Source organism: Carlito syrichta, unplaced genomic scaffold (genome assembly GCF_000164805.1).
Source record: "Carlito syrichta isolate Samal-C Ts95f unplaced genomic scaffold, Tarsius_syrichta-2.0.1 Scaffold309463, whole genome shotgun sequence".
NCBI lineage: Eukaryota > Metazoa > Chordata > Mammalia > Primates > Tarsiidae > Carlito > Carlito syrichta.
The window spans coordinates 634,733-650,075 of NW_007253559.1; the positions used below are offsets into that span (position 1 = coordinate 634,733).

Consider the following 15,343-nt stretch of genomic DNA (forward strand, 5'->3'; position numbering starts at 1 on the left):
CGCCCGTGGGTTCGAGACCCACCTGGGCAGCAAGACCTCATCTCTACAATAAATCAAAAAATTAGCCGGGCGTGGTAGCGCATGCCTGTAGTTCCGGCTACTTGGAAGGCTAAGTCGGAAGGATCGCCAGGGCCCAGCAGGTCGAGGCTGCGGTGGCTGGGAGTGGCCACTGCACTCCAGTCTGGGCAGCAGAGTGAGACTCCAACTCAAAAAAATAAAAAAATAATAAAAATAAAAAATTAGCCGGGCATGGTTTGCACGCCTGTAGTTCCGGCTACTTGGAAGACTGAAGCGGAAGGATCGCCTGAGTCTAGCAGGTCGACCTTGGGGTGGCCATGAGTGTGCCAATGCACTCCAGCTTGGGCAACAGAGTGAGACTCCAGCTCAAAAAAAAAAAAGAAAAAGAAAAGGAGTAACAAAATCATCAAGTCTTACTTTTGCATCCTCAGAGCCTTGTTGTCTCTGTCCTGTGGCAATTGCCTCCAAAGCAGTCTCTTTTCCCTGAGCCTCAACACACCCACTGCATCTAACCCAAATAAATAATTCTATAGAGCACTGCAAACTCTACTCTCCTGCTTAAAACCCTTTTATTTTTCCCTCTCCACCTTCTGGCGGACATTCAGGGCCCTTCAGAATGAGCAAATTACTCTTCTCCTGTCTGAGAAGGTATAGAGAATCTTCCAGCTCACACGCTCCTCCTTCTCTTTTCTGATCCTCGCTGTGGCCTCATTTTTGGCGGCTGAAAGGGTTTCTTGTCTCTCTTATTCCCTACTAGATCCTAAAATCATCTCCAACAACTGTAATAATATGAATACATTTTTTCCCCTTATAAGCCAAAATAAATAAAATAAAAATCGAATAAAGAGAGTCTAACCACAGGACGACAGGACCTTCCTTCCATGTTCAATGCCATATCCTGCTCTAAGGCTAAGTTCAAAGTTAGACTCTTCTTTAATGTTTTCCATGTGCACAAATTATCTGGGCAAGACAAGTGAACTAGCAGATGGAATAGAGCTTGAATTAATACAAAGCTTGGGCAAGTTTAAACGTGTTTAGAGATTAAAACTCTGAATAGAATCTGGTTTGTGGAATTCTTACAGTAAAGATTTGTCAAGCAGCAACATAAAAGGGTAGAATATGGAGGGGTGGGTGTTTTGTTCAGGACTGGGGAGGGTGGGTAGTCAAGTCTCCGAGACTAGTCTAAGATGGAGGAGAAAAAAACACGGGTACTATTTGTCTTCAACTATTGGCTTAGAGATTGACTATATTTGAAACAAAAGCCCTAGTTGAGTTGCCTTCAATTAGGGGACATTTTATGGTTTGGTAGTAGGATAGACAACAGTGGGTAATTGCCTTCAGGGTGAGACTTAAGGAAGAATATGAGGAAGGTTAAGATGGAAATATACGGAGGTGGTGACTGGTAGGAACAGAAGGTACAAGATCAGAAGACAGTGCCAGAGCTTCAAGCCCTTGAAGGAAGTTGGGGCTTGAGAAGGAGACCGGAGGAGGGAGAAAGGACAAAGAGCTGTCTGGGCTGACCTAGATGTGACCCATAAATAAATTATTGTACTTACTTTTGTGTAGTTTTGCCAAATGACCACCTGAGGGCACTCGATCCTCTGCACCTAGAAATCTAATTTTTCCCCCCATTAGGTAAATTATTTATCCTTACCTTGGCTAAAGGATAAACTTAGGTAATGCCTTAAAAAAGGATACTCATGGAAGGAGAGAGCTCAAAGCATTTTTTTCTCACTTATCTCTGTGCTTGAACTAGATTAATGAATGAGCAAGACTGACCTTAATTTTAATCCCTGGGTAATTGCAAGGATTAAATACAATAACCTCATCTAAATCTATTTAGCATTTAGTAGGAACTCAAGAAGTATCAGCTCCCTTCCATGTATATATACACATAATGAAGTACAAATGTGCCAAATATAAGAACACGAAGAAGAACATAAGGGGTCACGGCACCAACCCTTTATCTCTGTAAAGGGGACGGGACTTGAAAGTTCCCAGATGAATGCAGAGCTGGGCTAGGGAAGCATTCCAGAGAGCCAATTTATGCTGCTTCTTTAATCGCATGTTGCTGCTTGTACATAATAACCAGAGGGAACAGAACACAAACAGCTGGGAAATAAAGATGAAAGCAAAACTGTATCAGCAGGGAGAGACATGCAACCTGGTGACAACCCAGCAGTGTCACAAAAGATCATTTGAACAAGGTCACCTGCAAGGAATTTCTCTTCTCAGAGAAAGATCATTACACTCCTGCCCATTTCTGACCGCCTCTATCGGAGTCAAGGTGGAGAATGAAACACAGGATCTCTAGTTTCAAAGTTCTACACCAAAAGCCCTGTCTATATACTGAAACGGAGCCACAGACAAAAGCAGGCATTACTATAAAGGCTAACTGCAGAATTGTACGTGTCTGGAAACAAAGAAATCCACTTCTCCTTGCAAAGGTAGCAGGTTGGGATTTCCCCTCTTCCTGAGGCCCATACAGCATGTTTTGTGGCCTTATGCTGCCCTCTAGTGTTTTTGTAAGGTAGCGTAATGGTGAGGAGAAAAAAGTATTCCCAGTAATCCCAAATTGATCAATAATGTGACTTCATTCTAGGACTGGTAAAACAAAACAAAACAAAAAAGTAAAAATCTAATTCAAAAGCAAACACCAGGATTCATACAACGATTTAAAAGTAAGTTAAATACAGATCTTGCATTATTTCAGGACTTTGTAATACATGGCATGTAGATTGATGAATGCTCTAAAAACAGACACCTGCTGTTCTCTGCAAATTCCTCTCAAATGATCACTACCTCAATTGGTCCAGGTGGGATCAAGAAATCTGCATTTCACAAACGTTACCACAAGATTCTTGTGTAGGTAAGTTGGCTAACCTCCCTTTGAGAAGAACCTGAAATGACCGCAATGACATTGAGCATCATGAAGAATAAAGCTGATAATTTTCTTTAAATTCTTTAAGGGTATAATCTATTGACCTAAAGAGGTCAGCTTCCTGCAGCTCAACCCTACATGACCAGCATGCAAATACTGCTGTTCAAGTCTGAACAGTGGAGAAGTCCTCCTAGATGGATAAGACTCCCAAATTCCTGATTCCAGTAGGCGTCCCACTGGGAAGGAGGATGCTGTTACTCATCCTCTTAAGCATCACTTCCTAAAAAGACTCCCTGGTAAGCTCAATGCCCTGGACAGCAACCTGTCCTTCTGTGTCCCAGAAATGCTCCCTCGATGCCAGTGCTCTCCTGGGGACCGAGAGCTTTTCATGACAGGAACCCTGTCGTTCTCTTCCCAGAGTCAGTGCTCAGTAAAGTCTCATCATCTGGCCAACGCCCACAGCCACACAAACCAAAAGTGGTAGTGAAGGGAGACAGGAGATGTTATGCCCCATGAGCAGGCCCTCTCCCAAGCTCCCTTTAGCTGAGGATACACGTGGCAAGAGATGTCTTCTGGTTATTGTGGTCACTGGATCACACACTCAAAATACAAGCTCACAGACTTGGTTTAACTTTAAGAACTTGCTCTCACTTTTTGGCATGGTTTGATAAATCTGTAAACATTTAGAAACTTCATAAGACTAAAAGGGTAATCATTAGTATATAGCATTTTCTTGTTCATCTGAGAAATTCACATCCAATTTAAATTGTTTTTTTCTAAACGCAGGTGCACTCAGTCAGAGTTCAGTACTTCATATGTTAATATCATATAATACGCTATTTTCAATTCATATATTTAATGTTATTAAAGCTCTTTTAATAAAAATCAACTCTAAGTGTTACTTGGATTTGTATGTATCCCCACCAGAATGAATCCTTGACCACAATGTCCTATTACTGTCACATGTATTTTTTAAAGAACAATATGCAAATTCCTACTTCTCAGGAGACAGTGCCCTAAATATCCCAAGAGACACAACCCGCTGCCTGACCTGGGCTCCCCGAAGTCTCTACGTGCAGATCTGTGTATGCCACGTACCTCAGCAAACTGTGACGGCTTCTTTTCTAGCCATGTCAGCCTCGAGCACTGCATCCCTAGTCCCTAGTGAAGTTCACTAATAGTTACTGAGATCTTGCCTACACACACAGGCCACTGTTTCCCTTTAGCGTTGGTGGCCAGGCCAGTACGCCGAATTTGACAATTTCTCCCTTTCCCTTGACAGTGGCCACTTGAGCCTGCTGTGCAAAACAGTGGTATACGAAAAACAGAAGAAAATGGCACTCCAATCACTTCAGACAGAAAGAAGAAAGAGAAAGAGGCTTGGCCTGTTAAAAGCATTTCCGTTGAATTTCATTTTAGTTTTGGAGCCAAGTTATTAGACTTGTGGGCACAAACAGGATAGCTTTGAAGTTAACAAGGAACCCACTGTGAAAGAAGGGAGACAGCCATTACCACACATTGTGTGTGATGGACACATAAAGTTCCAGAATTGAAAATATATTCTGCAATTACAGAAAGTGAAACACTTTTCTTTCTCCTTTCACCTTATTTAGAAATAGCATTTTTCTCTAGGAAGAGTTCTGTTGAGTTTGCTCCTTACAGTTCCCTAACTCCCCAGTGTATTTACCTCTTGAATCAAAGGAAAAGATCCTGTTGATAAAAAGAGCAACTCTTTCCAAAGAAAACGATGCCTGAGATGATATCTGCAGGACTGTGTAATGCATCACATCAGAGCGAAAGTAGCAATGGTAGGTGTGTGTGTGTCACAACTGGGCTTATGTCTCTCTCTCTCTCTCCTAGCAGCTGTTTTATCCCGGAGCAAGTCATTCAGACCTCGCATTCCCTACATTGAGAATAATATACTGACGATACCTTCTTCAATGATTACTGCAGTGTCAAATGAGACGGGCTATATGAATACATTTGTAGTAAATCACCAAGGCCCATTCAAATAGAAACTTCTGTTATTTCTCCCTACCATTGACAGGTTTCCTAAGCATATTGTCTCATATACTTGATAAATAAAGAATCAATAAGGAAGAGAAACGTCTGTTAAGGCTTTCTTAGCAGCTGGTGAAAGAAGCATTGCCGTGGGTGTGCTGGGAGGTGGGATGGGGTGTAGAATTCACTGTTGGAGATATAGGGTAGTAGGCTGGGCTCAGAAGCCCATTGGTCAGAGGGTCTGACAGTGTCTAGGAACCCTCATCAAGGAAAGAAAACCAATAAGGTCTATGTATATCTGGTTACTTTGACTCCAATTCAATTGAAAACTGTCAGGACCAAAGAAACTTGCAAATGTCTACTTTTCCTTATACTATCAAAACCAATAATATGTATTTCTCACTTTTAAAATTTTAATCACGCATGCTTTCAAAGGTGTTGCATTTTTCGAGCTGCTATTAAAAATACATATGTTCCCTCCACATTAAAGGGGAAGCAGAGACTTGTGTGTTGTATTATTAATTATGTTCTGCAAATGAAATTCCGGTCAGTCTTTGCAGAAGGTGCAAACCACCCCTTAGCAAAGGAATTTCCTCGTGAGAGGAGAGAGAATGGTGTGAAGCTGGTTACTCTGAATTAGTGAGTGCTTACTCTTGAGGTCTAAGTTCCTGGCTCCAGCGGTGATTTGAGTCGTGATTTTTGTGTCAATCTTTACAGTGTGGAGATTGCTGGTGTCCCTTGATATCATCACGTTGTGCCACTGATTGTCATTGAGAGGTTTGTTTGAGCTCCCTTTGATGAGGTTAGCACCATTTCCCAAATCAAACACATAATGTAAGTACCTGGGAAAAAAAGGAAAGAGGAACAGGTGATGTCACCTTTTGAATTTTCAATGAAGTCAAGTTTGATATTACAAATGGAGATTGTTTTTCCAGGGTGTTCCATCCTTACCAGAGGCCATGAGAGTGAGTTACATGGAAGCTCAGCTAATAAGCAGGTAAGAAACACTAATCTCTTTTAGCAAGGAGCTTAGACCTGCTGAGCTCAGGCGATTCTTCCACCAGCCTTCCAAGTTGCTGGAACTACAGGCATGCGCTACCATACCCAGTTATTTTATTATTATTATTATTTATTGTAGAGATGAGGTCTCATCAAGTTGTCCAAGCTGGTCTCGAACTCCTGAGTTCGGGTCATCCTCTCCTTGGCCTCCCAAAGTGCTAGGATTACAGGCATGAGCCACAGCACCCGGCCTATAGCAGGGAGGCTTAACCAATCTCTTCACTATAGGAACTAGTGAAAATTATTTTGAAAATAATGTCTATGTTTTACTTGGTGATTTTGGAAAGGAATATCTTTCCCTTTGCCTTCCTTGTGTCCGCCTCTGCCCATCCTTTGCTAACTACACAGAAATGGCTGTTCTCCCTCTTCTTGCACCTGTTTTCCCTTCCATCTGGAATCCTGTTTGTATATGGAAAAGCGTACTCATCCTTCAAGACTCAGCTTATAAACTCACCTCCTGCCCCACAGGTTTTTTCTAATGACCACAAGGACTCTCCTGATCTTTTGCTCACAATTGCTGCAGGAAGTTTTTCATAATGCCTTTCTGTTAGATGTAGGTGTTCATCTATAGCCACAGGACTGTGTGTTGGGGTGTGTGTGTGTGTGTGTGTGTGTGTGTGTGTGTGTGTTTGTGAGACTTGGGGTTGTTGGAAATCCGAGATGTGCACACAGGTGACAAGGAATATATGTTTGTATCAGTGCCTGGCATACTCTCTAGCCCATTATAAATATGAAATAATATTTGCTGAATGAACGAATGCTTTTATTCATTAAAATACATTACATTTACATTTTCCTCGCAGTTTTAAGGAGATTTTATTAAAAATTTTCTTTCTAAATTTTCCAAGAAACACTGACATAGAATTAAACTCGAGTTAAATAGGATTTTGTGAAATTTAACTAGCCTGATTAATTAGCTAGTTAATTTAGCACAGACTAGTCTACAGACTTGTAGAATTTCTTCTGTGGAATTACATAGTACATAGTCAGGAAGTACATATTTAAAATGTAAGATTCATTAAGTGTGTACCATAAATTAGAACTTGATGTTATTTGTACCTTAGATGTGGAAATGTAGGTACAAAAGACTGTACTGAATCCATATTAAGATACCTAAAAACTGATTTAAACAAATTTATTATTTGTCTAACCCCACCTACCACCCTACAAGCCAATATATTCTGATTAGTGTGAATTTTTGGAAAAGAGGTTGTATTTATTTGCCATTGAGCTGGCATGTACTTACCCTTTAACTAATTCAACCACAATGAAGTCATTTCCATCTCCACTGTTATACAGAATTAGTCCATCTAGGGATGTCGTCTTGAACTGGAAAAAAAGATGCATAGAAGTGTAGGCTTGCAATGTAGCTAAGGCAACATAGCTCGATTTGGTCTTAAAGGTGACAGGGTCTGCTATGATGTTCCTGAAGCCAAATCTGGCATTGAGCTCACAGTAATCTATGTCGCCATTTTTACACAGGTCAATGTATGCCATTCCATTAAACGTCAGGCTTTGCAGGTGTCCAATGAAGTTGGAGGGGACAGAAGACAGATACCGCCGTTCCGTGATGATGCCAGTCTCTATGTTATGGAACTCCAGCCTTGTATGATCCCCTGCCATTTGACCTAAACAAGAAGAAGATAATATTAATATATTATTATTTTCTGTATCTGAAATGCACTTTTAGATTTTCATAACACTACATTTAAAAAAAAAAGAATCAAACTCCTTCTTGATATTAGGTTGCATATGGTCAGAACACTTCAGTAATGTAAGAGAGTAGGGCTTGGTCACCTTAACATTCTCAGTCCAGGTTTTAGTCTATGTTTAAATTTTAGTCTTACAAAAATAATTCTCATTAAAAAAAATTACAGAATTTTTTTAAAGTAAAAAAAGAGAGAAAGGCATTGAGGAAATGACAAGAGGAAAAGAGGGAAGAGTGAAGGAAGGGAAAGAGAGAAAAAAAAGGATGATTAAGGGCAGTGGTTGTTATAAATCATCCCAGTAGAAAGTGATACATACCAGCTTCATGTTTAGGTGATGTTTTTCTTTAAAAATGTTCTTCTAGGGAAAAAAGTGACTATATATTTTTTCCATACCCAATAGAAATAGGGAATCATTTCTGCCAATTTTTTTCAGTAATGAACAATGCAAATGTGTTTGAAGTTAAATACATAATTTTCACATTCCCTTTTCAGTGATGAATAATGCCCACAGTCTTTGTTTGCACTGGTCTCCTAAACATATCAGAAATTCTGTCCATCTCTGGACCTATGCTATTTTTCCTGTCCTTATGTTTTGGATAAGTAACTTGAGCACAACCCACACTAATTCAAGGCATGTCCAATTTTGATAATACTATTAAAATGAGTTCACATTATCACAAAGCATATTCTTCTTTAAACATTCTGGTGTGAAGTTTAGCTGTAGTTTTATTTAGCAATTGACTATTCAACTCAGCCCCCATTTCACTCCATCCTACCATATTTCTCTGTCAAAGTTATTAAAAGACAACCTGATTCCATCTTTATCTCCCAAGTAATCATCGTACCTACTTGCAAGGTTGAAGGTAAAATAAATAAACAAAAGCTGTGGTCTAAATGGTAAATTTAATTTGTTTTATAAATGGTAAATCACAACATAAATATAAGGTACTCTTGTCAGTATCAATGTTACTTCCAGCATTTTGCTCTTGTCTAATTGAATAAATTGTCATCCACTCTCTTCTGCAACACCAAATATTCATTTAAATTGCAACCAAGTTCTTCCAGGTGCTACCTTCCTTGCCCAATTGTCCATAATTGGAAAATTTATTGAGTTTATCTTACGCCATCATCCATATATTAATGAAAATATTAATTAGAACTTATCCAAGATTAAGCCCCTGAGAAAGTATATTGAACCTTCTTCCCAGGTATAATGAAGATTGAATACCCACCTATGAAGATCCTCTTCAACTAGTTTGACAGATTTATATTTCTTTAGTTAAGACAGTAAAATAATTGATGGCATTTTAAGAAAATTTGTATAAATAAAATTTAGGAGGTATGCTTTTTGTTGTGCAAGAAAAACTGTTCATATACCCAGTTAATTGACTTTGATGACAATAAACTTATTTGTGACAAAACTCCCCTGAACTGTACTTAACTCTATTTAATTTTTAAACACTCTTAACTAGTTTTTAAAATCCTGGTAATGACATTTCAATCCTCCTTGGCCTGTGGAAAGCTTAAAAATCACTTGGGCTTTGATACTGCCTTGTGGCAATTTTTAAGTTTTTTGATATAATGAAATCTGAAACTTAACTCAATGAGCCCCACCCCATCCTATAATTGTCATGTTTCTTCTTAAAGGCTCCTTGATGAACAAATTGATAGTAAAAAAAATCCAGAAAAAAAATTCTAATACTTGAAATTAAATATTAACCCCAAATTATCAAGCTCTTGCCAGCTCTAAAAAAGAGAAGACCATTTTTTTTAGCAGGACTAAGATGTTCAATGACAAAAGTACACTTAATATCTGTTTTATTTTCTCAAAGGAATAGAATATGTATGCAGAGCATAAATAATAAAAAGGTAGTAAAACAGCGTTGACCCAACTATGGCCCAGTTATAAGAAAAATGCATTATGATCTGTGTTCAAGAGACCATTCTTTCTTTCATAAGCATACATAAATCACGCAGACAGTAATGGAAGATATACTTGTTCATAGGGGAGAATTAGCAGTTCAAAGCCATTATCCACTATGACCACATTACCTGAGTGCTGCCTTTCAAAAAATTATTTTTCCCTTGGAATTTACTCCATTGTTTAATCCTTATCAGAAATGTATCCACTTCTATGATTGTATATGTATGTTTATTAAATAAGAAAAAATAAATAATTTTGAAGAAGATATAGTTTTAATGTTTTAATATTTTAAAATACACCATCATTCTAGAGCTTTAGTAGAAAGGAGAATTTAGAATTAGCAAAATGCACCTGATCTAGGTGTCTGGGGTATAACAAAACAAAATAATCTCCAACATGACAACCACCACATGTTTCTTGGGTAGTGGATTTGTCTAGAAATCTCAATATCTAAGTCAAATATTTTTACCAAAACAGATGGCAAGATAAAAACCTTTTTAGGAATTGGGTTAAATTTCTGGTGTGTAACAGAATAATTCCAAACCTTACATTCACTTATGAGTTCACTTAAAGTTACAGAGTGTGTGGTATAAGTGTCAGGTGCTACACCAGGTAATGGAGACACTGTGTTGAGAGGAGCAGACAAGGCCCCTGTTTTCACAAAACTCACAGTCTGTCAAGGATGGCAGACCAAAAAAGGTGTGGATGTAATTAAATGTATAACAAAATTCAAAGAAATGCTATCAATTTCATGAATGGAGTTTTGTGTTGGTAAATGTAGAATGGGAGCAGCAGCCTGCTTTGATATTTAAGCTAGAGTTGAAGAATTACAAACAAAAAGTCATGCTAAGAATTGTAGAAGGGAAATCAAGAGGTGGATTCCAAGAAGGGGAGTCAGATGAACAGAGGCTCTTGGGTGAGAAGGCGCTAGAGAGCATGACTGGAGAGCCTGAGCAAGTAAGGCTGGTGGTTCACATGACATTGGAAGAAGAGCCAGATGTCAGCTTTCTCACAGTGCCTCTTGATTAGACAATATTAGGAAATAAGAAGGGCTTTACATAGGCACAAACCATGACTCAATGTGGTGTGTGTGTGTGCGTGCGCGTGCGCGTTTAATCCCTTCATGGGGACAAATAGGTTAGAGATGGTTTGAACTAGAGCAGTTGTAGCAGAAATGAAAAAGAAATGGACAAAATGAGGTAATTGTGCAAATTTACTACAATTTGCAAGATTTACTAATAATGAGTAGAAGGATGGAGAGAAGGGGAATGGTGATGCCTAGATTTCAGGCTTGAGTATCTGGATATATGGTGACTATTGTTCAATAAAGGGCATGCCCACACATATAAAACATACCATTCTAATTTTTTTAGATACAGTAAGTGATAAGTTGAAACCCAATGACTCCCCACTCAGGGATCCACATAGTATGTACCACCCTTTCTCATTTGTGATCTAGGAAATCTCCCCCCATGGGCTATCTCATCACTCTAGGGGAGGGGCAAGCATTCCCGAGAACAGCCTGGGTATGCACTGCCCTGTATTTAAGGGATACTTGAAAACAGAATTACCACAGTTGAAAGATGTAGGAAAATGTAGAACACTGCATGAAGAGGCACAATCCATGTGCTGTAAAATTTAGTAAGAAACTCCAATTGCTGCCAGGCACAGTGGCTCACTACTATAATCCCAGCACTCTGGGAGGCTGAGGTGAGAGGATTGCCTAGGCCCATGAGTTCGAGTCCAGGCTGGGCAACTCGGTGAGACCTCATCTCAACAATAAATCAAAAAAAGAAAAGAAAAGAAACTCCCATTGCTTCTATGATTCATGGGTGGATTCATGTGGTCACCAGGATGTTCGAAAAAAATTTCATTCTAAATGTAAGCCTCGATGGCGAATCCATTGCTATTTTTGGAAACATTTTCCATCTTATGTCAATCAAGTCTGACTTATTCTTATGAATTATTGGCTTTCATGATATCTGACAAAATGGAAGGAAAGAGGATAGCAAGAGGGAAGGCAGGAAAGAAGGAAGGTAGGAAGGAAGAAACGATTTATCTAAGTTATTTATAAACTCAGCATTTGAGTATGTTAAGGCTTATGCACAGAGGAATGGGAAGACTAGTCACAAATTAATTCTGAATTTATTTTAGGTGGTTTATTGATTGTAGTGGTATGGGCAAAATAATTCTGAAACTATTTTAGATGCAATATAGGTTTGAGTAGATGAATAAATGACAATACTGGGAGCCAGGATTCTCATCTTGGAAGAAAAGACATGGTAGTACAGAATGGGGAAAATCAAGAAACAATATTATAGGTATGAAGATGCCAACATGAACTCCTGTTTTGTTTTTTTTTTAATTTAAAGATGTAGGGTCCAACTCAGGATTAGAAACATAAGGGGTCTATGTACAGGTAACACATGTTTTCTAAAATATGTGTATAAATACAATTATGCACATATGTAGTATATATATATCTGTGTACATAGATATATTTACATTCATATGTAGGTGTATATGTATATATTTGAATATATTTCCTAACTTTGTCTTCTGAAAGGGTCAGGTTGCAAAGATAACCCAGTAGCTTGAGCACACCTACTACCCAAATCTTGGGCAGTATAACTTCTCACTAAATTGGAGTTAAATTGGTAATTTCAAGGGTGAAGTACATTAGATAAAAATTGCACCTGGAACATCCTGTTATGCCAGAAAATAAGAAAGTACTAAATAATAAATCAGGGTTGGAGGCATGTCACAAGAATATAGGACCATCTTGATGGAAATCACATGAGCAAAAACTGGGGAAAAATGGTCACCAAAATAATTAGAGTAATGTATAAGTTATTGTAAAAACATAGCAACATATGGGTCCACAACGATAAGACAGAAAGAAAGGAAGGAAGAAAGAAAAGAAGAAAGAATGAAACATGGAAGGGAAGAAGGGAGGGAGAAAGAGAAAAGGAAAAGAAAGAAAACAAAAGAAGGGGAAAGAAGGGAGAGGGAAAGAAGTGAGGGCTCTTGCTTCCAGTAGAATGCTTTGTTGCCTGCAAATGTGGAAGGGATGAAGTTTTAAAAGAATTATTTTGTAACTATTGTAATAAAAACTTAATCAGGCAAAAATCTTTAATAGATGGTAAGTCTAGGGTAAAATATTGATGAGGTACTGAATATTGCATGGTCTTAATGTCTCTTCACAGACAGTTTACTAGTTGCAAGAGAGAAAACATAGTCATTATACGGTGAAAAAACTGGACAACATATTGACCAAGTAGTCGAATTAAATCACCAGTCAAGGACAAGGAGAGCATATGCTTGCAGATGAGATATTATAAAGAAGTCACAAACATCAACAGTGCAGTATTTCATCCAATACTGTAAAACTTAAACTTAGTTATGAGGAAACATCAAACAAGCACAGAGTGAGTGACTTTACATTGACACAAGGTAAGAGAAGGATTATATACTTCAACAATGTCAATGTCAGGAAAGACAAAGAAAGTTTATGGAAATGTTTTTGATTAAAGGAGGCTAAAGAGCCATGACAACCAAATAAAATAGCTGACCTTAGACTGCATACTGTGCCAGAATGGGAAAATGTTTACAGCATCTAGACAAATTGGGTCAACTGACAAAATTAGAATGGAATGGAAAAGCATATTGTATTAATGCAAATTTTACAAAAGTTAGTAACTGACTTTGTTAGGTATAGGATTGTCCCAGTTTCAGAAAATACATGGTGAAGTATTTAGGGATACAGGGACATTGTTTATGTGGCTTACCTCAACTGGTTAAGAAAAAAAATAAATAAGTGAGAAAGTGAGGGAGAAGTGAGAGTGAGATAGAAGAGAGAAAATGCAAATGCCAAAGCAAATAAGATAAAAATGATCACAATAGGAAAGGTATGCCAGTGTTCTCTGTATTATTTTTATTTTTGAAAGTTTTTGTAAGTTTGAAATTTTCACTTTTGTGTGTGTGTAATATCTTTTATTAAGACACCAGGAAGTCTGATGCCTAGAGAACTCCAGTTTAACTAGACAAAAATTAGTCTAGCCCCATCTGCACCATTCTGTTTTGTGTGGAATTCTCTTCCACACACGTTCATCACCTGCATTATCCTTTCCTTAATGCCTAGACCAAATACTGTCCATTGCTTTAAGGTATCCTTGAAACCAAGTTACTCCATCTCTCTTCTAAATTCCAAGACCATAAATTACTTACGTTAACCATCAGTAGTTTAAATACTGCCCTAAATTATCAGTAATCATCTAAGTTTTATATTTGTATGTATTATCTTCATAATATAAAGTTACATCTGGGAAAGCATTTATCATAAAGCCATACACTTATTAGGAAATTGACGAATATAAAGCCGTTGTCTATACATAGGTCAAAAACCAACCAATCAAATAAACTAAACAAACAAACAAAAAGCCTAGAATGTCTCCTCAGTCCTGGCAACAATGGCATTTTAATGAAGCACAAGTCACTTATTCTCTTTGAATCCTTGTTTCCTCATCTTTAAAATGTAAATACATTTGCCCTATATGTACTTTATAAGACTGAGTAGAATATTTGAGAAACACCCAGAGACTGAAGAATGGTCTGCTTATGGTTTTGGCATGTTCTTGCCCTTCACAGCTGTTTCTTCCCAACTCTTACACATGACCTTAGACCCTACTGTTCATTTCTGTACCTTTGGATAAAACTCAGTTTTCCAAACAATGAATGTTAATCTACAAAAACAGTTCATTCCTCTTCAAAGAAATGTCTCTGAACAAAACTGATTGAACTTCAGCTGGCACTCTCCTGCCAAAGCCCTCTAAAAAATCTGCCTTCCTGTCTTTAATTAGAGAATGATTCTTTCAAAATGTAAAGTTCTATACGAGTGTGGGACCCCCCGATGGAATCTTATTCTGAGTGACTTTTTTTTGGTTTCCCCAGATGAGAAAAGTCCTCAAAGGGAAACATTTTGCTGATGTGGAAGAGATGAAACAAAAAACAGCAGAAGTGATGAGTTCAAAAACTGTTTTGAGCAGTGGGAAAAGCATCTTAATAGTTACATCTTCAAGTTATATTGTATTAAACAGAGAGTACTTTGGAGGTGACTGAAGCTTAAACATGCAAGAATAAATACATAATTTTTTATAAATAAATTCCTTTTTAGGGGATCCCCCCTCATACAGGACATCTCCACATTGAGAGAGTTGACTATTCTCTGAGCAAGGGAACCTCCTGGTTGAATGAACAGATACCTCTCCACTGCACAAGAACCATCTTGTGATTTTTACTAGGATAATTAATTTACTAGGAGGTATTCTCTAAAAAAAGAAAAAGAGTCAATATCCCAGATGGGTCATGTGCCTGGAATTCTTTTCAGAGAAGATAAAAACTCAAAGATTCATCTCTCATTTGGCTGTTCTGTGTCTCTAGGGTGAACCTTCATAAGCTCACCTCAGTTAGAAATCTACAGATTGGGGACTGAGCTTGACATTCTTCATATTAGACTTTAACCCACTGAGCTAAATGGGCAAAAATAATCTATTATAGCTTAAAATTAAAAAGTAGTTCCCCTGACAGAACACCAGTATATCTATCCATTTATCTGGAAGCGAAAAAGTAGAACTTGCTGCTGTTCACAGCTAAAATATATAAGAAACAAAGAAACTAAACAAAAACTGACATTCACACAATGACTTCAATATTTGATGAGACACTAAGATATTTATCAGATCACAAAATTAA

The 15,343-nt window shown here is 37.9% G+C and overlaps 1 protein-coding gene across 15 annotated transcripts in view; it reads right to left on the reverse strand.

Moving 5' to 3' along the window:
* Positions 1-15,343, reverse strand: part of NRXN1 (neurexin 1) — a 701,758-nt gene that overhangs the window by 569,785 nt on the left and 116,630 nt on the right. For all 15 annotated transcript variants that reach the window (XM_021717193.1, XM_021717192.1, XM_021717189.1 and 12 more), the window contains 2 exons: positions 7,206-7,587; positions 5,552-5,742 (listed from right to left, as the gene is read on the reverse strand). In XM_021717193.1, the coding sequence (XP_021572868.1) occupies positions 5,552-5,742; positions 7,206-7,587 (573 nt within the window). The remainder of the gene's footprint in view (positions 1-5,551; positions 5,743-7,205; positions 7,588-15,343) is intronic.